The 25,914-nt window shown below is 47.1% G+C and overlaps 1 protein-coding gene across 3 annotated transcripts in view; it reads right to left on the reverse strand.

Annotated features, from left to right (window-relative positions):
- LOC137616507 (cyclin-dependent kinase inhibitor 3-like) overlaps positions 1 to 25,914 on the reverse strand; it is a 234,268-nt gene that overhangs the window by 189,305 nt on the left and 19,049 nt on the right. For all 3 annotated transcript variants that reach the window (XM_068346332.1, XM_068346330.1, XM_068346331.1), the window contains exon 2: positions 25,056 to 25,150. In XM_068346332.1, the coding sequence (XP_068202433.1) occupies positions 25,056 to 25,132 (77 nt within the window). In that variant the 5' untranslated portion in view covers positions 25,133 to 25,150. The remainder of the gene's footprint in view (positions 1 to 25,055; positions 25,151 to 25,914) is intronic.

The following is a 25,914-nucleotide window of genomic DNA, read 5'->3' on the forward strand; positions in this document are numbered from 1 at the left end:
AGTGCTCCGTGCGTCTGTGGGAGTCAGCATGCGTCTGGCAGGGTCGATTGCGCATGGGTGGAGGAGCTCTCACAGCCGGAGTGTGGGAGCAGGCAGCCTCAGCGTCTGCTGGGCGCACAACCGTGGCAGGTTGTAGGTTAACGGGTGCAGCGTTAACCTTCTCCGCAGCCGGAGTGTGGGAGCAGGCAGCCTCAGCGTGAGCTGGGCGCACAACCGTGGCAGGTTGTAGGCTAACGGGAGCAGTGTCAACCTTCTCCGCACGAAACTCCTGCATAACCGCAGCTAACTGAGTCTGCATAGACTGCAGTAAAGACCACTTAGGGTCTACAAAAGCGGCAACAGACGGAGCTACTGTCCGTTGAGACTGAGGGTCTAAAACAGCGGGAGCGGCAACAGACGGAGTTACTGCCTGTTGCGGTACCACTTTGCCTCTCTTGGGAGGTGTGCAGTCGTCGGAGGACTGCAGCGAGTCCGAACTGACCCAGTGGCTACACCTGGGCCGTTGGACTAGCTCGGAAGGGACCTTACGCTTAAGAGGCCGTGAGACCTTGGTCCATCGTTTCTGTCTAGAAACCTCTTCCGCAGACGAGGACAAAATGGGCTCACTCGTCTTCTTGTGGGTGGGACGATCTCGGTAAGATACGTCCGAAACCACGGAGGGTACGTCTGTACGCTGATTAAAGCCTGTCGAACCCTTTGGTCGTACGACATTGCTTCTCCCCTGGGCTTGGGAGCTTGCAAGAGGTCCCGGACTGGGAGGACGACAGGCACGAACAGACGCACCCTCATGCGTAACACTGACACTTTTCACTGCACTGACACTCACTTCACTTCCCACTGCACTTTTACCTTTCAACTCTCTGACATCAGCCATGAGTTGATTGCGGTCATTAGCCAATGACTCGACTCTCTCACCTAGAGCCTGAATGGCACGCATCATATCCGCCATTGAAGGTTGATGAGAGCTAGCAGGGGGGTCGGGTGCAACCACTACAGGGGAAGGAATAGGCTGAGGGGCATGGGGAGAGGAAAAATCAATAGAGCGAGACGAACTCCTCCTGAGCCTATCCTTCTCTAGCCTACGTGCATATTTCAGGAATTCTTGAAACCCGAATTCCGAAAGCCCAGCGCATTCCTCACATCGATCTTCCAATTGACAGGCTTTACCCCTACAATTGGAACAAACGGTGTGCGGATCGATAGAGGCCTTCGGAAGACGCCTTGAACAGTCCCTAGCGCTACATTTCCTGTACTTGGGGACTTGAGAAGGGTCAGACATCTTGAATTAGTCAAAGGGGGGAATTCAAAATCTATCCAATTCGTCAACAAATAATCCAAATCCAAAAAAGGATGCAAGGAAGTATTGAAGATAACTTCTGCACAGCGATAGCTAATAACTAGAGATGAATACTTCACCAAATAACGCGAAATTCAATCCAGAAAACAAGAGCGTATTCAGTAGGTCTTGCCGGTGGCACGACAGAGAGAAAATTGGTTCTGTGTTGACATAGAGTACTTGAGTACCTACTCGACAGATGGCGCTGTTGATGTACACCCCCACCTGTATAGCGATCGCTGGCGTATTCCGCCCGTAGGTTTTTCTGTCGGGCAGCAGAGCTGACAGCTATATGATCATCGGGTAAGTTTAATATTGAAAATTTAGTATTCTTACCTCTATTTCTCAGCAGATATAGCCATTCAAGAATTTCGATTATTATTGGGTGTAATGAATTAAAGTGGTTCATTGCGATCAATACACTCAAGGAGTTGCCAAAAATAACAATCTTTATGAGGTAGCCGGAAGATATTCTTGACTGCCATTAAAATAGCATAGCATTCAGCTGTAAAAGTGGATGCTTGGTTAGGTAATCTAATACTTCGATTAAAATTTGGAAAACATATCCCAAATCCAACGCCAGCGCTGGACTTGGATCCATCCGTAAAAACAAAAACAGAGTCCTTATGACATTCTATGTGCTCCAAGAAAGTAGCTCTCATTATCTCCTAGGATGTTTCTCGTTTTAAATCTAATATAGATTTACATAAATCTACAGAGGGTAGATTCCATCATGGAGGTACTTTAGAGTACTCTACAGGTAAAATTTTACCCTTGGGGATTTCAAAGTCCTCCAAGGTTCTTAAAGCTCTATACCCTAATGGTTTAGGGTATCTACGATGATTATCATGAAAACTAGTACATTTTAAATTAATAACCGTTTCATATGTGAGTGACTTTGGCAGCTTCTGAAGTCTAAACCAGTATCGAACCAGCGATGACTAGTGGTGATGCTCCAAAGGCATTTCACAAGCATCTACTAACAGACTAGAGATGGGAGATGACTTAAAGCTCCACTGGCTAGTCTTATTCCAGCATTGTGTACAGAGTCTAATAATGCCAATGTTGATTTTGTTGCTGAGGAATATATTTCACATCCATATGCAACTGTAGATGCAATTAATGCTTTGTAAAGCATTAGAAGGTGCTTTTGATCAGTACCCCAAGAAGTATGGGATAAAATTCTAATCAAATTAAGAGACTGAATACATTTAACTTTCAAATTTTTAATATGAGAAACCCATGTTAACTTACTGTCCAATAATAACCCTAAAAACAAGGTCTCATCTTTACAAGAAATTCTTTTCCCAAATATGTATAAGTCAGGGTCTGCGTGAATACCTCTTATACGGCAGAAATGCATCACCACAATTTTCGAAGCTGAAAACTTGAATAAAGGCCAGTCTAACCTCTTCATTCATGCAGACTAAAACTGGGTAACAATGCCTTCAACCTTCTGCTACTTGTCCAATAAGGAGCTTGAGGTGTTAAACCAGCTGTTGTGCAGCCACCACAGGACAGATAGAGAACGTATCAAGTCTCCTGTGGGTCACGTCTTGCAGGTAGTGGGATGTGAACGTGTTCTGACGCTTCCACACCCCAGCTTGAAGAACCTGCGTCACTGAGAAGTTTCTTTTGAATGCCAGGGACGTAGCTATGCCCCTGATATCATGAGCTCTGGGGCGACGTGACGAAGGAGGGTCTGGATTCAGTGCATGGTTGATGACCCTGCGAATCCACGCTGAGATGGTGTTCTTGGTGACCCTCCTCTTGGTCCTTCCTGTGCTGACAAATAGTGCAGACACACGAGGATGGGCTACGGCTCTTCTCACAAGATACAGCCTCAAACTCCTTACTGGGCGTAGTAAGAGATGGTATGGGTCATCTGTTACAGTGCGGAGACTAGATATCCAGAAGGAGTCAAATCGAGGATCCGGGTTCCGAGTCTTAGCAATAAACTCACGGACGAAGCTGAATGTTACCTCTCCCCATCCCCTTAAATTGGGGATGTCGTATGAGAGACCATGGAGTTCCCTGACTCGTTTGGCCGAGGCCAAAGCTAGCAGGAACACAGTCTTCCAAGTCAGGTGGCTATCTGTTGCCTGGCGTAATGGTTCATAGGGAGGTCTCTTAAGAGACCTGAGAACTCGAACCACGTTCCATGGGGGAGGTCTCACTTCTGACTGGGGGCAGGTAAGTTCATAACTCCGTATGAGTAAAGGAAGTTCTAGCGATGAAGAAATGTCCATTCCTTTCGGTCTGAAGGCGAGGCTTAAGGCTGAGCGATAGCCTTTCACTGCGGAGACTGATAGGCACATTTCTTTACGCAAATACACGAGGAAATAGTGGCATCGAGTGGAGATACACCCCTTCCACGACACTAACCACAGAAGACTTTCCACTTTGCCTGGCAGACTGCTCCTGATGACACGCAGGTATCCAGACATTCTGATAGCGACTTCTTGTGAAAATCCTCTCTCAGAGAGGAGATGCTGGATAGTCTCCAGGCGTGAAGTCGTAGCGAAGCTACGGCTTTGTGGAAAATGTTGGCATGTGGTTGATTGAGTAGAGTGTGCCGTGGAGGGAGTTCTCTTGGAGGCTCCGTTAGGAGTTGCCATAGCAGACCTATGAGGGTCATCGAAAGATTGACCGACATTCTGGTCTTGTTGAGTACCCTCCTCATCAGACAGAACGGGGGAAAGGCATAAACATCAATGTTGTCCCACCGTTGGTGTAAAGCATCTTGTCAGAGAGCCTTGAGGTCTGGGACTGGGTAACAATACAGAGGGAGCCTGAAGTTCAGGGCCGTTGCGAAGAGGTCCACAGTCGGAGAACCCCGCAAAGTCAGGACTTTGTTGGCTACTAGATGATCCAAAGACCACTCGGTACTCACTATCTGAGATGCTCTGCTCAGGTTGTCGGCGAGCACATTCCTTTTGCCCGGAATGAAGCGTGCCGATAGTAGTATCGAGTGGATTTCGAGCCATCTGAGTATCTCTACTGCTAGATGGGATAGTTGCTGCAAAAAAGTACCTCCTTGCTTGTTGATGTAGGCAACTACTGTGGTGTTGTCGCTCATCACCACCACTGAGTGGCTTGCCAGGAACTGTGGAAACTATTGAAGGGCCAGAAAGATGGCCTTCATCTTTAGGAGATTTATGTGGAGGTACTTTTCTGACTCTAACCAGAGGCCTGAGGTCATGTGGTGCAGCACGTGGGCCCCCCACCCTTTTTTTGAGGCGTCTGAGAACAGCATCAAATCCAAGGGGAGGACGAGAAGGTCCACTCCCTTTCATAGATTCTCGACTGTCACCCACCACTGGGGGTCTGTCAGTTCTGCAGGTCACATGGGGATCTGGATGTCCAGGGAGTCATGAGCTTGATTCCACCGGGACTTGAGTCGCCACTGGAGGGATCTCATCCCGAGGCGACCATTGGGAACTAGATGGGCCAGCAATGAAAGATGACCGAGGAGACATAACCACGATCGGGCTGGAAGTTCTCGTCTGAGAAAAGGTCTTGCGACCTTTTTTAGCCTTGTTATCCTGTCGTCTGATGGGAAGGCTTTGTGGAGATTAGTGTCTATGATCATGCCTAAGCATACCAGTCTCTGAGTAGGAAGCAGAGTGGCCTTCTCGAGATTTACCATGATCCCCAGATCCTGGCAAAGTCTCAGAAGTTTTTCTCGGTGTTGAAGAAGGGTTGACACCGAGTCTGCTAGGATTAACCAGTCGTCCAGATAACGGAGGAGACGGATGCCAATCCTGTGTGCCCAAGATGACACTAGGGTAAACACTCTGGTGAAGACTTGTGGTGCTGTGGAAAGACTGAAGCACAGCACCTTGAACTGGTACTTTCTGTTGTCTAGGCTGAATCTTAAGTACTTCCTTGAAGACGGATGGACTGGGTTCTGGAAGCACGCGTCCTTTAGGTCGAGTGTACACATGAAGTCATTGCGGTCTTACTGTTAGTCTGACCGTGTCTGCCGTCTCCATGCTGAACGGAGTTTGTTTGACAAACTTATTCAAGGCTGAGAGGTCGATGACTGGTCTCCAGCCTCCAAACGCCTTTCTTACAAGAAAGAGTCAACTGAATAAGCCTGGGGATCTGTCGAGGACCTCTTGGAGAGCACCCTTCTTCAACAAGGTCTGGACTTCTGCCCGAAGGGCTTGACCCCTTGCCGATCCCATGGCAAAGGAGTTCAATGACACTGGATTCCTGGTCAGGGGAGGTAGAGATGTTATGAACGGGACACGATATCCTAGACGGATCACGGAGATTGTCCAGGAATCGGCCACGAGTTGCTTCCACCTGTCCGAGCAACTTTGTAGGCATCCCCCCCCCCCTGGTGGAAACACAGGGGGACTGCCTATCTTAGCGTTTGCAGCCTCGGCTGTTCCCTCTAGGATTTTTTCCTCCCCTGGAGAACTTTTTGCCTTTCCTGTCTTTGACAATAAAGGGCTTAGACACCATTGTCTTTGCTGCTGTTTTTGTCGTCGTTCTGGTCTTGGTTGGATGGGGCTGCTGGGTTGCTGGAGGTTTATAGGGCTTAGATGTTAAAGCCCTATGGAGGAGGGAGTCTTGATGACCCTTTCTCCACCTCTCAGCAGCAAGTTTCACATCCTTAGGCTCAAACAAATGGGACCCCTCTAGGGAGAAATGTCTGAGCCTGTTTATCTTGACGCTAGGGACCTTCTGGTGGAATCTCTCAGCCACTGCATCCCGACGTTTCAAGATAGTGTTTGCCCACAAGTTCGAGACTTGGTGGGCAAGAAACTCGATCGTGCGAGTGCCAGAGAGAAGGAAGGTTTCCATAGCTTTCCTAGTATGCTCCTTGGAAAAATCCTCGGATCGTATCAGGATACCTAAGGTCCCTAACCAGATGTCCAGCCACGAATTAGCTTGCATAGCATACTTGGTGACCATCTCCTGATTAAGGATCTCGGTTGCCAAGAACGAGACCTGCCGGTTGGAGAGTCTCAAGAAGGATTCCCCTGGGTAGCTCTTCAAGAGAGTGGTGAAAAGGAAGAGCTGAACTGGGTTCCTCCAGGATCTCAAAATACCTCCTCTGCTGTCCGTGAGGAGGTTGGAGGAGGCAAACTCAGAGAGCTGGTACTCTTCACCCCTTGAGACCAGGGCAGGGCTGCACTGGTCTTTGAGGGTTTCTGAGTACCAAAGACGAGGTCTAGGACCGTGTCTTTGCCCTCTCAAGGGAGGATCTCTATGTCGGAAAACCCATTGAGAACCCTCAGAGTCAGAACCTGCCAGAATGCATGTTCTGACTCTTACTGATCTCCTCCTACTGTAGGACTTGCAGCGAAGTCTCCTTCTGTCCCCAAAGGCTCTTCTTGGGGTGAGTAACAGACATTCCCCGAGTGACTGGCTGGCTCCATTCTAGCCCTAGAGGAGGACTTCAGCAGAGTTTTGGAGTCTTTGGATTCCTTCCGGGAAGGAGGTAAGACTCCAACATCGATGATCTGTGTGGCATGTCCCTTCTATTCTCAGATTGCGGGGAACTCTCGGCGTGAAGAGAGATTTCCTCCATTGGTGTGATGGGGAAAAGTCTCTCTTCGCGTGGTTCCCTAGGTGATGGGAGATCTTCGTCCAACAGGGATGGAGAGTCTCCCTGAGAAACAGGAGGAACTTGCCTCGATAGTCTGCATGGAGTCAGCTTCGCTCTCGGGGAAGTGACCACGTCAGAAACTCCTCTTTTCTTCTTCAAAGGGGTAGAGGAAGCCATGGTTCCGTGCCTTAGATCTAGAGCTATAGGTCGCTCTGATGAGCGATCAGACAAGACAGGCTTGAAAGCCTGAGTTACAGCTCTGATTAAGGCACTGAACCAGGGCTGCTGGCTGACAGATGCACTGTCAGACAGATCCCCTGAAGGGACAGGGACCAAAGGTTTCCTAGGAGGAGTTACTGTGATAGGTGGGTTTGCCTTAGAAGGCAGATAAGGGATCCTGAACCCCTTTCCATGAAAATGTTTCCCCTCTCCCACAATGTGCGAGGGTATGCGCTTGCGGGGAGGAGAATGAGGCGATGGCGACCTTGCCGGATGACGTGCCTGTTGGTGCGCATGTTCGCGCGCGGGAGAATATTGGCGCTCGCGCGAGGGAGAATATTGGCGCTCGCGCGAGGGAGAATATTGGCGCTCGCGCGAGGGAGAATAACGGCGCTCGCGCGAGGGAGAACAACGGTGCTCGCGCACATGCAGGAGAATGTTGGCGAGCGCGCGCACAGGAGAATCATGGCGGGTGCGCGCGCACATGTTTGGGCGAGCGCTGGCGTGCTGGTGAAAGTTGGCGCGCAGGTGAGGGCGGCAATGTGGTTGTCGTCTCACCTACAGACTTGTGCGCTGGAGAGTGATGGCGCGCAGGTTTCTGTTGGCGCGCGGGAGAGCGCTGGTGCGCAAGCGATGTAGGGCGCACATGTTGGCGCGCAGGAGAGCGCTGGCGTGCAGGAGAGCGCTGGCGCGCAGGAGACCACTGGCGCACAGGAGAACGTTGGCGCGCAGGCGAATACTGGCGCGTAGGAGAATACTGGCGCGCAGGAGAATGCTGGCGCGTAGACGAGCGTTAGCGCGCAGGTGGGTGCTGGCGTGTAGCTGATCATGGGTGCGTGGCCGCATAGGTGCAGGAGAGCGCTGGCGCGCAGGAGATCGTGGGCACGCAGGAGGGCCCAACTGCGCTGTGGTGTGCTGGCGCGTAGGCGACCCTGGGCGTGTGCATGCAGGTGGTTGTGGGCGCGTGTGCCCATGGCGCGCTGGAAAGCGCTGATGTTCCGGAAACTGATGGCGCATGTTGGCACGCAAGCGCGTGAGGCTGCTGCCGTCTGTGAGGGCGAGCAGGTTGAGAGGTGCGCTGAAGCGTTGTAGGCACGTGGTGCGCAGGGTGAGAGTGATGGCGCGCAGTTGCGCACGTTGGAGGAGCTACATTAGGCTCTACAGGCAACAGGAACAGCGATGGAAGGTTGGCAGGTCTGTTGGATGGATGGTCGACGTGTCCTTTGAAAGGACAACCATCCACCGAAGGAGACCGCAAACGATCTGCAGAGAGGTCCAGAACCGAAGTCACAAGACTGGTTGCAGGTGCAGTGTTGGATGAATGAAGGTCTAGAGGTTCCTCTGCGGGGGACTGCAGTGATGACATTGAACCAAAGAGGCGTTTCTTCACCGCTGGTGAAGGGAGGCCTCTAAGGCAAAGAGGAAGGTGAGCCTTCCAACAGAAGCGCCCTCTGGGAGCCATTGGATCAGCAAGCTGACCGTCAGTAGTCCTCCGAAGAGGAGTCTCTGTAAGTGAACTCCCCCGAGGGATAGAAACACTAGCAGGAGAGAGACCGATGATGAACTTAGTTCCCCCCCGGAGGATGGTCAGGAACGGGGGAAACTAAGTCAGCAGCTACAGTTGTAGAGTTTGGATTGGCAGAGGAGATGGGAGATGCTGCATGAGACACCTCTGACACAACAATTTCAACAAGGGTCAGGGAATCTACCTCTGATAGCAACGATGATTGCTTAACAGAAGCACCCATGTGGATGAACTGTAGCAGGGCCTCCTTGGAGGGTGAACCCATGAGCCCCAAGGAGGACCAAATCTGAAAAACGGAAGTTTGTGACAAGGCCTCACCCGAGGGGAAAGGTGGTGCTGCTTCACTAGGGGAAGCAACTTCATCTCTCGAGACCCGGGGTTGGTCAGAAATAACTTGGTCTACGCTACTACTCGACGGTCTCTCGTAAGAGACCGATCAAGTAGGAGCTTCGGAGGAGGTTTGGGCGACGAAAGAAGAGGCCTTGGGTTTTTCTTCCTTCGAAGCAACCTTCGAAGGAGAAATATCCCATTTGGACTTCTTCTGCTGTCGCGAAAACCTCTCCCACTAGGAGGGAGACCACTCCCTACACTCACTACACTTGTTGACACTATCACACTGTTGACCTCTGCAAGAAGGACAAAGGGCGTGAGGATCAGTCTCGACCGTCAACATAAATGTTCCACAAGGGCTGAAGGAGAGTCCAGGGCAGGTGCGCATGGTCGCAGAAGTCAACTTCACACACACTATAAGAGAAAAAGAGAAAACAAAATGGCGTTAACGGCTGCCAAAAGATGGCGAGGATGAAAAGCGGCAGCGACCGTTCACCATCCGAGCCGAAAGTGAGCTCAATCACAGGTCTGTGAGGGGGAGCGGTAGAAAGCTACCCTCCCTACCCCCCGCTAACTAGCGGTGTGGGTAGTTAACCCTCGTTAAAAATCAATGGCTCATCATTTCAGCTACGCTGAATGTAATACACCTATTAAATAGCGTGGTTTGTATTCCAGTTAAAGAACAACTGATGTTTTTCCTGCGAGGGATTCTTAGTAAATGAGTGCAGTGGACACTTTAGTAAAAAAAAAAAATTGCCCAAGAGGCCTTACAATACTGTGCTTATTAAGGTTGTATGAGTTCCACATTCATTACAACATGGGATAATTTGGAGCGTTCAACAACAGCGCAAGAGAAAGACTGTTTTGTGGAAATTACTTTACCCATCAAATGAGGCAATGGCCTTGGTTAATATTTATCCACTTCAAAGGATGATTTTTTTGTAGTTTATATTGTTTTCTTTATGTGTGACTGACCGAGTTCTACAACCTGTTCCTGGGGACTTTGTACTGTACTGTATTCAATAGTGTCCAATGTGTGGGCAGTTTGTTTTTTGTTTTTTCCAATCATTTTTTAACCTAGTTATTGTGGGACTGAAGTGAAGAGGGATACTGCACTAGTTTTTTCCCAACAATATTAATTTAGTTTTGAGGATTGATATTTTCCTTTATTATTGAGTATTGCAAACTAGTTATTTAATCAAATTTTCTTATTAAATCTGTTTTTTAAAATGATATTTTCCTAATAAAATAAATTTTTGAACATACTTACCCGCTGGTTATATAAGAATGGCTAAAGTCCCTAGACGCCTGGCAGAAATACAAAATCTCGCGGCAATCGCAGATATGCCAGGTGTATACTAGCGCCCTCGCGGTAGTCAGGCCGAACTATTCCAACCAATTCAGACCTTCCATACCCCTTGGTCTCTAGAGGGGAGGAGGGTGGGATTATAATTTATATAACCAGCGGGTAAGTATGTTAAAAAATTTATTTTATTATGAAAATATTTTTAAACATAAAACTTACCAGCTGGTTATCTAAGAATGGCTGATTGACACTCTTGGTGGTGGGTCAAAGACAGCAACGTAATTGAAAATTCACTTAAGAGTTAAATATAACAAACTTAACAGGTTCGTACCTGATAAGGAAGCTGACTGCAATGGTTCTCTGCCTCATTCTGTCTGCTATCCTTAGGAGATCCAGCGGTCCACCCAGGGGGCTGACAATCTTTAGGAGCTGTCAAACGGTGCCATAACCTATAACTTGAGAGGACCTCAAATAATACCCTTGTTCCAGGCACACTCAAGGAACAAAATGACCACCTGACCAAATCAAAGATTGCGGAAGACTGTCGACCAATCTCCACATACAACCATAAAAACTATACAAGTTCCAAGAGGGAGAAAAGGGTACTAGGAATTAGGGGAGCATAGTGGTAGATCCTTCACCTACTACTGCATTCGCTGCAACGAATGAACCCAAGGTGTAGCAGTCCTCATAAAGAGTCTGGACACGTTTCAAATAATGGGATGCGAATACAGATTTACTTCTCCAAAAAGTTGTATCCATTATGCTTTGCAGAGAACGATTTTGTTTAAAAGCCCCCGAAGTAGCTACGGCTCTAACTTCGTGCGTCTTAACCTTGAGCAGCTTAAGGTCCGCCTCACCACACTGGGTGTGAGCCTCTCTATTCAAGAGCCTTAAAAGGATAAGGCATTCTTCGACATAGGCAGTGTAGGCTTCTTAACTGCACACCAAAGATCCTCTGAGTTGCCTCCCAAATTCTTTGTTCTATCTAAATAGAATCTTAGTGCTCTAACAGGACAGAGCACCTTCTCCAACTCCTTGCTCACTACATCATAGAGATTAGCAATTTCAAAAGACTTAGGACATGGATGGGAAGGACGTTCATTCTTGGCCAGAAAATCAAGCTGCCAGGAGCATATGGCTTTCCTGTCTCGGAAACCAATGTTCTTGCTCAAAGCGTGAACCTCAATGACTCTTTTAGCTGTCGCCAAACTAACCAAGAAAAGAGTCTTCAAGGTTAAGTCTTTAAAAGAGGCCGAGTGCAAAGGCTCGAATCTGTCACTCATGAGGAATTTAAGAACAACATCCAAATTCAAGGCGGGCGATTCTTGTTGTCGCCTCTTAGAAGTTTCAAAAGACCTAAGAAGATCTTGTAGGTCTTTATTGTTGGAGAGATCCAAATCTCTGTGTCTGAAAACAGCTGCCAGCATACTTCTGTATCCCTTGATAGTCGAGGAGGAAAAGTTATGCTTATTTCTAAGATCTAAGAAGAAATCGGCAATCTGTGCTATAGAGGTACTGGATGAAGAAACCGAGTTAGCTCTACACCATTCTCTGAATACCTCCCACTTGAACTGATACACCTTGATGGTAGAAGTCCTCCTTGCTCTTGCAATAGCCTTGGCTGCCTCCTTCGAAAATCCTCTAGATCTTGCGAGTTTTTCGATAGTCTGAACGCAGTCAGACGTAGAGCTCGGAGGTTTAGATGGTTTCTTCCCAAGTGAGGTTGTTTGAGATGATCTGCTCTTAATGGTAAGCTTCTCGGAACGTCCACCATCCATTCCAGTACCTCTGTGAACCAATTTCTTGACGGCCAGAAAGGAGCCACTAGGATCATCCTGGTTCCCTCGTGAGGCACGAACTTCTGTAACACCTTGTTAAGGATTTTAAAAGGTGGGAACGCGTACACATCCATGTGTGACCAATCCAACAGGAACGCGTCTATGTGAGTTGCCTCAAGATCTGGAACTGCCGAGCAATATGTCTCCAGCATTTTCGTCTTCGAGGTTGCAAACAGGTCTACTAGAGGACGACCCCATATCCGCCACAGTCTCTTGCAAACGTCTAGGTGCATTGTCCACTCTGTGGGGAGAACTTGATTCCTCCTGCCGAGTCTGTCCGCACTCACGTTCTTGACTCCCTGAATAAATCGTGTCAATAAGGTAACTTTCCTTTCCTCCGCCCATATGAGAAGAGGTCTTGCTATCTCGTAAAGAGACTTCGAGTGAGTCCCGCCTTGCTTTGCTATATAAGCCAGAGCCGTGGTGCTGTCGGCATTGACCTGTACCACTTTGCCTAGGACTAGCTTCTCGAAGCCTTTGAGGGCTAAATGCACAGCTAAAAGCTCCTTTTGATTGATATGGAGGTTTTCTTGCTCCTTTGTCCACAGACCTGAGATCTCTGCCTTCCCTAAGGTTGCTCCCCACCCCGAGATTGAGGCGTCGGAAAACAACACGAGGTCTGGGCTCTTTTGCTCGAACGAGAGACCCTCCTGAAGTCTGTGTACGTTGTTTCACCACTGAAGGTGTGTTCTTATGGGATTCGTAATGGGAATACTTTCCCTGTCGAGACTGTACCCTTTCTTCCAATGATAATTGAGATGATATTGAAGGGGGCGTAAGTGCAGCCTCCCCAGTGACACAAACTTTTCCAGTGACGAGAGGGTCCCCAGAAGACCCATCCACTCTCTCACCGAACTGACGTCCTTTTTTATAAAGGCACAAAGCTTTAGGAGAGCTAATTGAATCCTTGCAGGCGATGGAAAAGCCTGAAAAGTCCGACTCTGAATCTCCATCCCCAAATAAAGAATCTTCTGGGATGGAGTCAGCTGTGACTTCTTTGAACTCACCAGGAGTCCTAATTCCTTTGACAAATTCAATGTCAGCTGAAGATCCTTCAAACAGCGATCGGCCGAGGGGGCTCTTATGAGCCAATCGTCCAAGTACAAGGAGGCTCTGATGCCCCTTGAGTGTAGCATGCTCGCCACATTCAGCATGATCTTCGTGAATACCAGAGGAGCTGTGCTGAGACCGAAACATAAGGCCCAAAACTGGAAGACTTCCTTCCCGTACACGAACCTCAGATAACGTCTGCAACTCGGATGCATTGGGACATGAAAGTAAGTGTCCTGGAGGTCCAATGATACCATCCAGTCGCCCTTCCTTACTGCTGCCAACACGGTTTTCTGAATTTCCATGGTGAACTTCGAATTCTGGACGTAGCTGTTGAGGGCACTTACATCCAGAACTGGCCTCCATTCCCTCGAACTCTTGGGGACCAAGAACAAACGGTGTTAAAACCCTGGCGATTTTAAGTCCCGCACCCTCTCTATCGCTTTTTTCTCTAGTAAGAGAGACATCTGACGCCACATGGCTTGCCTCTTTGGTCCTCCCCTGGGCAGAGGCACGAACTCCCAAGCCTAAGACTTCTCCTGTCTCATACCAAACACTAGACTTGGAGGCTAGTCTGGCAGGAGGAAAAGCAAAACACATCTTGCCAAGGACTTTCTTCGAATCCATCCACACTCCCACTAACTTTAACGCCCTCTTAGAGGAGCGAGAGAGTACCATCTTCGTGAACATAGACGCTCTTGCTGCTTTAACAAGGGTAAATACCGAAGGCGGAGAACGCCGGGCTACAGGAGTAAAATGGTCTTGGAATAATTCCGTAAAGACCAGAATTAACTTCTTGAGGTCCACCGAATGTTGAGGTAGTTTATCCTCTTCTCCCTCTGAGATATCGTCCAGCAGTTCATCCGGGGAGAAAACCTCATGCAGCAAGCGCGCTGTTCTGTGCTTGGGGGGGGGGGATGTGGTGATGGCGCCCTTACCACGCGATGTTCGGCAGCCTCGCGCGGGGGAGGGTATTGGTGATTGCACTAGGGAGCACGGGAATACCCTGGGCACGCGCGCGGGAGACTGTTGAAATGCTCGCACGTCGCGGGCTTGCAAGCGCGGGTGAGTCATCATAGAGTGTGCAGGAATCAGATTGATGTGCAGGATTAGAATGAAGAGCCCGTGTGGACCAGAATGTTGGAGCGTGCTGCTATCGGCGCACGCGCGTAGGAGTTTGTTGCCACGAGCGCGCAAGACCATCGGTGCGCGCGAGCGCGCAAAACCATTGGCGCGCACGCGGGAGACTATCGGTACCCGCGCGCGAAAAAGATCGTCGACGCTTTCGCGCGTAAGAAGATCGCCGGCGCTTGCGCGCGTAAGAAGATCGCCGGCGCTTGCGCACGTAAGAAGAACGTTGGCACTTTCGCGCGTTAGAAGATCAGCGAACGCGCGCGGGAAACCATCGGTGCCCGCGCGCAGACGATCGTCGTCGCTTACGCGCGTAGGAAGATCGTTGGCGCTTGTGCACATACGAAGATCGTTGGCGCTTGCGCGCGTAAGAAGATCGTCGGCGAGCGCGTGCGCTTCACGCGCTAGGTTGAAGGGTCAGCTGACAGGACGATCAGGAACTGGGATGTGTCCTTAAAAAGAGCGTTCTGCTTGATCCTCCGAAGCGGGGTTTCTATGAGAGACCTCTCCCGCGAACGAGAGAGGTGCCCTTCGTAGAAGAGACTTGGAGACACTCGCAGGCTGAAGCACTGGAGGGCGCCTGTGTGCAATCTCAGGAAACTCCAACGATGTGCGCTGATGCGCAGGTGAGCATTGGCGCGCAGGGGAAACCTGGCGCTTATGGGAAGTATGTGCAGTATTTGCCCATACGCCCTTTCTTCCCCGAAGGGATCGATGCCTGTTTAATAACAGGATGCGTTGGTGTCCACAGCGCTTCAGCAGTCAGGAACAAAGACGGCAGGTCAGCAGGTCTAGGAGATGGCAAACAAATCTGCGGAGTGGTCCGGATCAGCAAGCTGATCTAATCAGGAACAATCCTCCGAAGAGGAGTCTCTATGAGTGGCCTCTCTCGCGAACGAGAGAGGTGAACACTTCGTAGAAGAGACTTGAAGATACTGTTGATGGCGCCCCTTAGGGCCATTGGATCAGCAAGCTGACCTTATAAGGAGCAATCCTCCGAAGAGGAGTCTCTATGAGTGGCCTCTCTCGCGAACGAGAGAGGTGAACACTTCGTAGAAGAGACTTGCCAAGACTGTGCTCCACTCCTGAAGGAAGAGAAACTCAGCAAGGGGGGAGAAAAGTCTGGCCGAAGAGCAGCACAGTAGTCAACGGCGATGAATTATTAAGGTATGGGAAGTTCTCCCTCTGCAGGGAGAAGATCTCACACCTGGGGAGTGAACCTCCCTCGGAAGGGAAGTTACCCAACCCCTGGAGACGAACCTCCTTTAGCATTCTAAGATGATCTGAAGTGCTGGCATGTTGTCACGGGAGAACTTCTAAGAGAAGAGATAACGCCCATGACGACGTCCTTTGAGGGACGGCAGCGACAGCAGACTCCCCAGGAACAAACAGGACAGCTCTGCTTTGTTGGCACTCTTTAGTCAAACGAAGAAAAACTACATAATTAACTGGGAAAATAAAATCAAATAATTATTTAACAGAAATTCCCCAGGGAGGAACTCCGAAGAGTAACCCCGAGAGAATAGCAAAAAAATAAGAATTAAAAATTAAGTATGCGCCCTCCTTCCCCACTGACATTCACGGGAGAAGGGGGAGGGCGGAGTAATTGTAATAAAAACAGAAATAAAACAGAATTATAATTATCTAAATCATCTAAGAATGTTCATTAATAATAAGAACCACTGACCCCCGAAGGGAAGTGTTCCCCACAGAGAAGCTGAAAAGTTAAAAATACAATTAGATTTCATTAAAAATAATTGAAACAAATAAATGGAATAGCAACCCAACCCGCAACGGGAAAGGAGCTGGCGTAATAATACATAGTAGTAGTAAGGGGTGAACGACCTCGAGTAGAGAGAGAGACCGTAGTCAATCTAAACTTCCACATTCCTTTCGCTGAGAATCCAAGTTCCCCGTAGGAAAGGAGGAACAGCGAATATAATAGACGAATGAAGAAAGTCCAGCGATGACGATTCCCCACGGCGGCCGAGTTAACGGAAAAGCCGAAGGAATGACCGAAGGACCAAGAGGGAGAGGCCGTACTCCATGACGTGTAACCGTGGTGGCCTTGCACTATGCAGGTGTCGTTGTCGTACATCACACACACAGCACAACACTGAAAAGAAAACTTACTACATTTCTATACACAAATATATAAATAAACATGAAGAATGTTTATATATATTTACAAGTATAAGAAAAAGTAAGTAAAAAGACAAAAAGCATTAATGGCTGTCAAAGAGGCGAAGGAGAGAGCGGACACGTCTGTCTCCCACCCGAGCCGATAGTAAAAGGTGAGCTCAGCTAACTAGTGATGGGGGTAGTAAACCTTCGTTAAAATTCTAATGGCTCGTCATTTCAGCTACGGCGAAAGTAATACCCATATTAAATAGCGTGGTTTGTATTTCAGTTACATAACAAAGGGACGTTAGTGATATGTCCTTCCCCGGGGGGAGAGGTGGAGCTGCTTCACTAGGGGGAAGCAACGTCATCTCTCGAGACCCAAGGTTGGTTAGAAATATGATATTTTCCTTATAAAATAAATTTTTGAATATACTTACCTGGTGAATATATAAATAGCTGACGTCTCCGTCGGTCGACAGATTCCAAAAACTCGCGAGCGATCGCCATGAAGGATGCCGGGTGTGCCCACCAGCGCCGACTATCGGCCAGATACCGCATATACTTCTCAACCAAACCAGTTTTTCTCAGTCCGTAGGGTCTCTATCAGGGAGGAAGGGAGGGCCTTTAATATTATATATTCACCGGGTAAGTATATTCAAAAATTTATTTTATAAGGAAAATATCATTTTTAAATATTAAACTTAGCCGGTGAATATATAAATAGCTGATTCACACCCATGGTGGTGGGTAGAGACCAGTATTAAAACAATAAAGGCGTATATGCTCAAGAGTTTTTGACAACTATTCAAAAAACAAACTTAAGTATAGGCACCTGGTAAGGAAGCTGACTCTGATAATTACTCTGCCTCATTAGTCCGCTATCCTCACGAAGCCCAGCGATCCTCTTAGGATGCTGAAAGACTCTCAGGAGCTGCTATATCCAGGGTGAACACCCCTAAAACAGGACCTCATCAATACCCTTAATCTGGGCGCTCTCAAGAAATAATATTTTGACCACCCGCCAAATCAAAAAGATTGCGAAAGACTTCTTAGTCTCCCGTACAACCCAAAATAAGATTAAAATTTCAAGAGTAGATTAAAAGGATATTGGGATTAAGGAAATGTAGTGGTAGAGCCTTCACCCACTACTGCACTCGCTGCTACGAATGGTCCCAGTGTGTAGCAGTCCTCATAAAGAGTCTGGACATCTTTCAAGTAATATGAAGCGAAAACCGACTTGCCTCTCCAAAAGGTCGCGTCCATAATACTTTTAATGGATCTATTTTGCTTAAACGCTACAGAAGTTGCTATCGCTCTAACTTCATGAGCCTTGACTTTAAGTAAATTATGATCCTTCTCACTTAAATGAGAGTGTGCCTCCCGAATCAAAAGTCTAATAAAATAAGACCACGCATTCTTAGACATGGGCAAAGAGGGCTTTTTAACGGAGCACCATAAAGCCTCTGAACAACCTCGTCGCGGTTTAGTTCTGGATAAACAAAATTTAAGAGCTCTAACGGGGCACAGCACTCTTTCAACTTCATTCCCAACAATCTCAGAAAGACTGGGGATTTCAAATGATTTAGGCCAAGGACGAGACGGAAGTTCATTCTTGGCCAAAAAACCAAGTTGAAGAGCGCATACTACTTTATTAGCGGAGAAGCCGATGTTCTTGCTAAAAGCATGTATCTCACTAACCCTTTTAGCCGAAGCCAAGCTCACCAAAAAAAAGTGTCTTGAGGGTAAGATCCTTCAGGGAGGCTGAATTTAATGGTTCAAACCTGTCTGACATAAGGAACTGTAGGACCACGTCCAAGTTCCAAGCAGGAGTCGAAATATGACGCTCCTTGGAAGTCTCGAAAGACTTAAGCAGGTCTTGGAGATCTTTGTTATTAGAAAGATCCAAACCCTTATGCCTGAAAACAGAAGCTAACATGCTTCTGTAGCCTTTAATGGTGGATGCAGAGAGGGAGCGACCGTTTCTCAGATAAAGCAGAAAATCCGCAATCTGCGCTACAGAGGCACTTGGAAGAGGAAATAGAGGAGGACTTGCACCAGTCTCTAAATACCTCCCATTTCGACTGATAGATCCTGATGGTAGAGGATCTTCTAGCCCTCGCGATCGCTCTAGCTGCCTCCTTCGAAAACCCTCTAGCTCAAGAGAGTCTTTCAATAGTCTGAAGGCAGTTAGACGAAGCGTGGGGAGGCTTTGATGAAATCTCTTTACGTGAGGCTGTCGCAAGAGATCCATCCGTAACGGCAGACTTCTTGGAACGTCTACCAGCCATAGAAGTACCTCTGTGAACCACTCTCTCACGGGCCAGAGTGGAGCAACCAACGTCAACCTGGTCCCTTCGTGAGAGGTGAACTTCTGCAGCACCTTGTTTAGGATCTTGAAAGGTGGAAAGGCATAAACGTCCAGGTGAGACCAGTCCAGCAGTAAAGCGTCTATGTGGGCTGCCTCTGGATCTGGAACTGGAAAGCAGTAAGTCGAGAGCCTCTTTGTCAGTGAAGTCGCAAAAAGATCTATGGTGGGTTGACCCCATGTCATCCATAGCTTCTCGCACACAGTCTTATGCAACGTCCACTCCATGGAGATGACTTGTCCTCTTCTGCTGAGGCAGTCCGCCAAGACATTCATTTTTCCTTGCACAAATCTCGCCAAAGGAGAGATGTTACTTGCCTTAAATGGAGTTCCTCCTGATCCGTGGACCAAAGACCTGAGCATTCCAGACTGTCCAGTGGAGCTCCCTAACCCAAATCCGATGCATCTGAATACAACACATGGTTTGGGTTCTTGATCGCAAGAGAAAGACCTTCTCGAAGTCTGATGTTGCTGTCCCACCAAGTCAGACATGTCTAGACTGAGTTGGAGATTGGGAAAGAGATACTCTCTAAGCCCTTCTCCTTGATCCAATGGTTTAGGTGAAATTGGAGAGGGCAAAGGTTGAGTCTCCCCAGAGAGATAAACTACTCCAGCGATGAAAGAGTTCCCACGAGGCTCGTTCAAACTCTTACAAAGCAACTGTTTTTCTCTTGCAAGTGAAGGACTTTTAACAGAGCTTGTTCCATTCTTGTGGGAGACGAAAAGGCCCGAAAAATCCGACACTGTATCTCCATTCCCAAATAAAGAATAGTCTGGGATGGAGTACTGTAAGTTACGACTTCTCTACATTCACTATGAGACCTAGCTCCTTGGTTAGGTCTAATGTCCATTAGAGGCTCTCCAGACAGCGATTTAATGACGACGCCCTGATTAGCCAGTCGTCAAAATAAAGGGAGGCTCTGAATCCTCAAAAAATGTAGAAAGCTTGCTACATTTTGCAAGGTCCTAGTAAAAACAAGAGGAGCAGGAATGAGGCCGAAGCACAGTGCTCGAAATTGGTACATTACTTTCCCGTCCACAAACCTCAGATGTTGTTGAAAGTTTGGACGAATCGGGATGTAGAAGTATGCATCCTGAAGGTCGAGAGAGACCATCCAGTCGCCTTCCCTTACTGCTGCCAAGACAGATTTGGTAGTCTTCATCGTGAACTTTGTCTTGACAATGAACACATTGAGCGCACTTACATCTTAAGCACTCCTGCAGTGAACGTGGCTGCCAGATCATTGGAATCATCCCTGATAGCCTTGTTCCTGCAGTGAACGTGGCTGCCAGATCATTGGAGACATCCCTGATAGCCTTGTTCCTGCAGTGAACGTGGCTGTCAGATCATTGGAGCCATCCCTGATAGCCTTGTTCATGCATGACATAATTGTACAGCAATCCATTGACAACTGGAGAGACCTTCTTACTTAAGGCTCCCAGTGACCAATTCAACAAATAAAAAACTTCAAACGCTCGAAAAAACTCCTAACAGGAGATGGTCTAGCTCTGAAGCAGACCATAAAATCTTGGAGCGTCTCATGGCTAGTCGACGAGGAGAGTCCACTAGGCTTAAGAAGTCTCCCTGGGCAGAGGCAGGTACTCCCAAGCCGAGAACTTCTCCTCGAGCTTCTCCTGTGTCACACCAGACGCCCGAGCGAGAAGCTAATTAAGAAGGAGGAAAAGCAAAAGCAGACTTTCCTAAACTTCTCCTGGATTCCAACCAGTCTCCCAGTAAGAGCATGGCCCTCTTGGAAGAACAAGAGAGAACTGACTTTGTAAATGTAGGAGTCGAAGAAAGTCATGCCAAGAGTAAACTCAGACGGCGGAGCAGCCGTTACAAAACGAGTAGGACAAAATTTCACAAAAGAAATTCATAATTAAAAAACAAGGGATTGTTGGACCACCCTAGGTTACTCCTCTTCTGAATGACTCCCCAAAGGAACATTAGTTGAAAAGGGGTCATCAACTTCTTCAGAAGGCACATCATCTGATAAATCTAAAGTCTTGCGAGAAGGAGATTTATATTCAGAATGACGTGAAGGAAAAACCTGACACCTTGTATATGAACAGAAGTTAAAGTTGGAGGGTCGATGTCACGTTGTGACTGCAGAGAATGCTATTCTACTACACGTCGTGACAGAAGTAACTGACGTTCAAACGTCCCGTAGTAACAGCGGTGACTGCTGTTCGATGCTATATCGTGACTACGATGACTGACCCTCGACGTCACGTCATGTCTACGGTGTCTACCGCTCAACGTCACGTCGTGTCTGCGGTGTCTGCAGCTCAACGTCACGCTGTGACTGCGGTGGCTGACGTTCAAAGCGATCAAAGTTACATCGAGATTTATGCTCCGCATCTCGTTAAACAGCAAAGCTGTCACTAGGGATAACGTCAGCGTGGCGTAACAAAGCTCGTCTAGAAGGTTGAAGACCCGAATCACGTATCCCAGAACCGTGACGTACAAAAAGCAAAGGATCCTTTCGCACAGGAACAGGATCGAAAGCTTTTATTAAAGAAGAAAGCTTTAACAGCATATCTTGCAAAACACTTCACTTCGGATCAACCTGTGATTGCGGTGGCTGACGTTCAAACGTCACGTAGTAACAGCGGTGACTGCTGATCGATGCTATATCGTGACTACGGTGACTGACACTCAACGTCACGTTGTGTCTACGGTGTCTACCGCTCAACGTCACGTCGAGTCTGTGGCAGAAACGTCTGTACATGACCGTCATCGCTATGAACGGGACTCTTATGATGACTACAGCTAAGACGTTGAACTTGTTCTGAAGGAACTAATAAACGTTTCAAACGTCTCGAAACTTTACGCCCAGGCTTTTAAAGAGACGAATCATCGGAAGACGAGGAGAAACTACGTCTCTCCTGTCTTATGGCAAGGACGTGCTTGACGAGCAACGTCTGATACCTTTGAGGGAACGTCTGTTCGTTGGTTTACACTCCTCACTCCCTTAGGTCCTACGACATTCCTTCTCCCTGGTGCAGGGGAGCCTGAAAGAGGTCTCGGACTAGGCAAGTGACAAGCACGAACAAACGAACCCTCCGCAACACAGAACATGTTTTTTGCACTTACTTCACTGATATCACATTTTTTAATAATTTCACATTAGACATGAATAAAAACTGATTTCTACCTAAAGCACGCAATTCTCCCTTAAATCAAAAGGTTAGAATTGCGAAATGAGTCGTATAATGTAAGCACATTAGTACAAAATGAAACACACATGCAAAAATCAATAAACATATACATATATATCGAATAAAATGGAAATATATAAAGTTAAAAAGATCAGTAACTGGGGATGAGACTAAACACTAGTTCACTAAGAACTACGTTTTCAATCTCTCACCGTACAGTGCCTTGGGACGAGAATAAAAACTAAAACGTTTTATCCTCTCTCCCCGTACAGAGACTTGGGACGAGAGTAAAAAACTGAAGCGAGAACAACGTTACTCGCTCCCAAACTCCTTGTACAGAGACTTGGGACGAGAATAAAGATCGGATCGTTCTCTCTTTCTTTCTCTCTCTCTCTCTCTCTCTCTCTCTCTCTCTCTCTCTCTCTCTCTCTCTCTCTCTCTCTCTCTCTCTCTCTCTCTCTCTCTCCCCTCTCTCTTGTCACTCACAAGAGAATGGCCCACTCACCCTTCGTCAATAACAGGTTATTTGACTAAAGGAAAAAACTGAAAGGACTCAGAAATTGAAAATTAACATGTTCCTTTAAATTAGTATCTAAAAAACTTCAGTTTGAAAGAAGAATGAACAAAACGTCAAAATCGATTTACTCTTTCTGCAAAGTGAAACCGTGATTCTCCCTTTCTCTATCGTAACGATAGAGCGCAAACTGCGTAGCATAAATAAACCAAACGTTAGTTCATCTTTGAAAAACAGCACGAAGACTATTCAAAGAATAAATTTCTTAAAATATTTTCTAAAAATATTCATCTCATCACTCTAACAGAGCAACTGTTTTAATCTAAACAAAAATAAAAGTTGAATGGGCTCAACGTTGTTTAACTTCGTTTTCCAAGTTAGGACCGCCTACAAAGAATAGGTAAAGGCCGCATATAAACAAAAACATAAAATTTATTTCGATGTTTAGTATAAATGGAAAGCTAATCGAAGAGGCCTAATAAAGGCGGGTGAGATATAAAATATATAGAGGTAAATCTATAAATATCAACAATACTTTATAAAGTGATAAAATAATTACTAAAAGCCTTTAACACACTTCCGTACACTGAGGGAAGGGTCGGCCATCTTTTCTCTATGGAAAAACCAGAGCGAGATTAAAAAAAAAAGCAAGGGCAAAAACTTTTCCTCTCCTTTCAAAAGCATTTCTTTTGAAGATAGTATAGAATAATCCAACACGGCGAAAGCAATAAGACCAAAACCAAGTACTTCACCAATCGGTAGAAAACTCGAGGTCAAGCGCGAGCGGAATCAGTGTTGTCTTTAACACCAACAGAGAAAAACTGGTTTGGTTGAGAAGTACTGTATATGCGGTATCTGGCCGATAGTCGGCGCTGGTGGGCACACCCGGCATCCTTCATGGCGATCGCTCGCGAGTTTTTGGAATCTGTCGACCGACGGAGACGTCAGCTATTTATATATTCACTGGCTAAGTTTAATATTTAAAAACAGTAATTCGGTCTACGCTAACACTCGACGCTCTCGAAAGAGACCGACCGAGTGAGAGCTTCGGAGGAGGTTTGGGCAACGGGAGAGGAGGCCTTGGGTTTTTCTCCCTTCGAAGCAACCTTCGAAGGAAAAATATCCCATTTGGACTTCTTCCGTCGTCGCGAAAACCTCTCCCACTGGGAAGCAGACCACTCCCTACACTCACTACACTTGTTGACACTATCACACCGTTGGCCCCTACAAGAAGGACAAAGAGCGTGAGGATCAGTCTCGACCGTCGACATAAACGTTCCCCAGGGGCGGTCGGGAAAACCAGGGCAGGTGCGCATAGTCGCAGAGGCCAACTTCAGATACACAGTAACTAGAAAACGAAAGAACAAAAAGCATTAAATAGCTGCCAATATGACGGCGAGGATGAGAGCAGACACATCCGACCACCATCCGAGCCGAGAGCTAAGTGGGCTCAAGCACAGGTGTGTGAGAGGGGGCCTACCCCCGCTAACTAGCGGTGTGGGTAGTAAACACTCGTTAAAAATTAATGGCTCGTCATTTCAGCTATGCCGAAGGTAATACCTCTATTAAATAGCGTGGTTTGTATTCCAGTTATGGAACAAATAATTTTTTCCTCTCCTATTGCTCCATTACCTTTATACTGTACAGTATACCATTAAATCTTACCTAGAAAGCATTCTGCTCCTCTTATCTAGGACTCCGGGCATAGCACTGTAAGGAGAGACGAGTAACCCAAGAAAAAATAATTGGGAAGTAAGGTACTAGATGGGCCCCCTTGCCCCGTATAAAATCAAGGGTGGTGCCCAGTTCATCCTTGATTGTTTACTCTTTTACCCAGATTTCTGGGTATTCCACCGTTTCTTTTTTTATTTGTAGTGAACAATGGAGTGTGGTCAGCATTCGGACACTAGGCAGTCTGCGTGCTGCATCTAGCCGCAGTCCGCAAACCACTACACTGTAACCAGAGGGAAGGATCCAATGTAGTACTGTCTGGCCAGTTAAAGGGCCCCATAACTCTCTAGCAGTAGTATCACATTGGGTGGCTGCTGCCCTGGCCACCCTACTACCAGGGGAGGTAGCAGTAGACTGTTCCTTTTGGAGGAAGCAGCAGTAGCATCCTTCACCGTTGTCTTCTTAGCTGTTGCCCAGTCAGACCCAGATGGCAGCCTAGAGCTTCTTCCCCTTCAAAGCATATGCCTGTCGCTGCACCAGAAGCTACAACTGACACTCGGCATGCCTGAGAATGGACATGCCTCAGAAACGAAGCCATGAAGCAGTTGCAGCACCAGCCCTTCCCCCACCAGACAGGAATTTCCTGTTTCCATTCCATGATCAACAACAAAACACAATTAAAAGAATTAACAGCTTGATGAGCACTTATCAAACACATACAGTACGAACACCACAGAAGTCAAAGCAAAACTGAATAAAGAACCGACTGTGAGGGAGGGGCGAGGATTTTCCCCGCTCCCTCACTGGTTGCATAACTGCACATTATCCATTTTCAACTACCGATTTCAGCTCTCTAGTAATAATAATATCTTATCTACAGTATATCATGGAAACTACTCACTATATAAAAAGGCTTACCAATCAATCTTCAATGGCTGTGTTGGAGGAGAAGTTGCAGAGAGCCCAGGCTCCTCTTCATCTGATGAATCAAACATAATATTGTCCTCCACAATCTGAAAATAAATATACAGTAAGTCTTATTTAGTCCTCTACGTTCATGTTCGAAATTCTAAATTATCACTATTCTACATTATACAAATCAAATAAAAAAAGGTTTTACGTCAGATTTCCTCTAAAGAAAGAGGTAATATCCTCAATGTTTTACAAGCAATTTGAGTGGAACTTATCAAAAAAAAAAAAATGTATTCAAGAACACCAAGTGAAGATGCCAGATGAGCTACCAAGGGAACCGAATTAATAACAATCCCACAGAAACCAAGGGGAAAGGGCAAACTATCAATGACCAGGAGTGAATGTGAACACTGCTGTACAGTAACAGCTGATGAATCTAGGCACAAGACGGTTGGTTAAGAATATTACAAGGTGTCGGCACCATCTAAGGATGTCATGGAAGCTAGGGGCTATCTTATATGAAGAATAGTTTTGAATACTGTGTCTTGTTGAGAAGCCTAAGCTTTGGGCAAGTTATAGAATATGAATTCTAGGGATGGGTCATTGAAATGATATATTGAGCTTTATCATGGTTGCAACTACTATAATCACTAAACTGTTGCACTATGAAGTAAAAGGCGAGAGGTTAGACATCCACAGTTAAGAAGGAAATCTGGAACGGAGGTGAAGTTGAAGGCCAAAAGGTGGTTGCAGTCAAAGGCCAAATGGATGTTGCTAAGATTTAGTATTGCTTACAGAGCACCACGTGAGGCAGTACCCTACCTAGCAGCCATACCATAGAGTCAAGTTGGGTTCGAAGTCTGAG

Source organism: Palaemon carinicauda, chromosome 22 (genome assembly GCF_036898095.1).
Source record: "Palaemon carinicauda isolate YSFRI2023 chromosome 22, ASM3689809v2, whole genome shotgun sequence".
NCBI classification, from domain to species: Eukaryota; Metazoa; Arthropoda; class Malacostraca; order Decapoda; family Palaemonidae; genus Palaemon; species Palaemon carinicauda.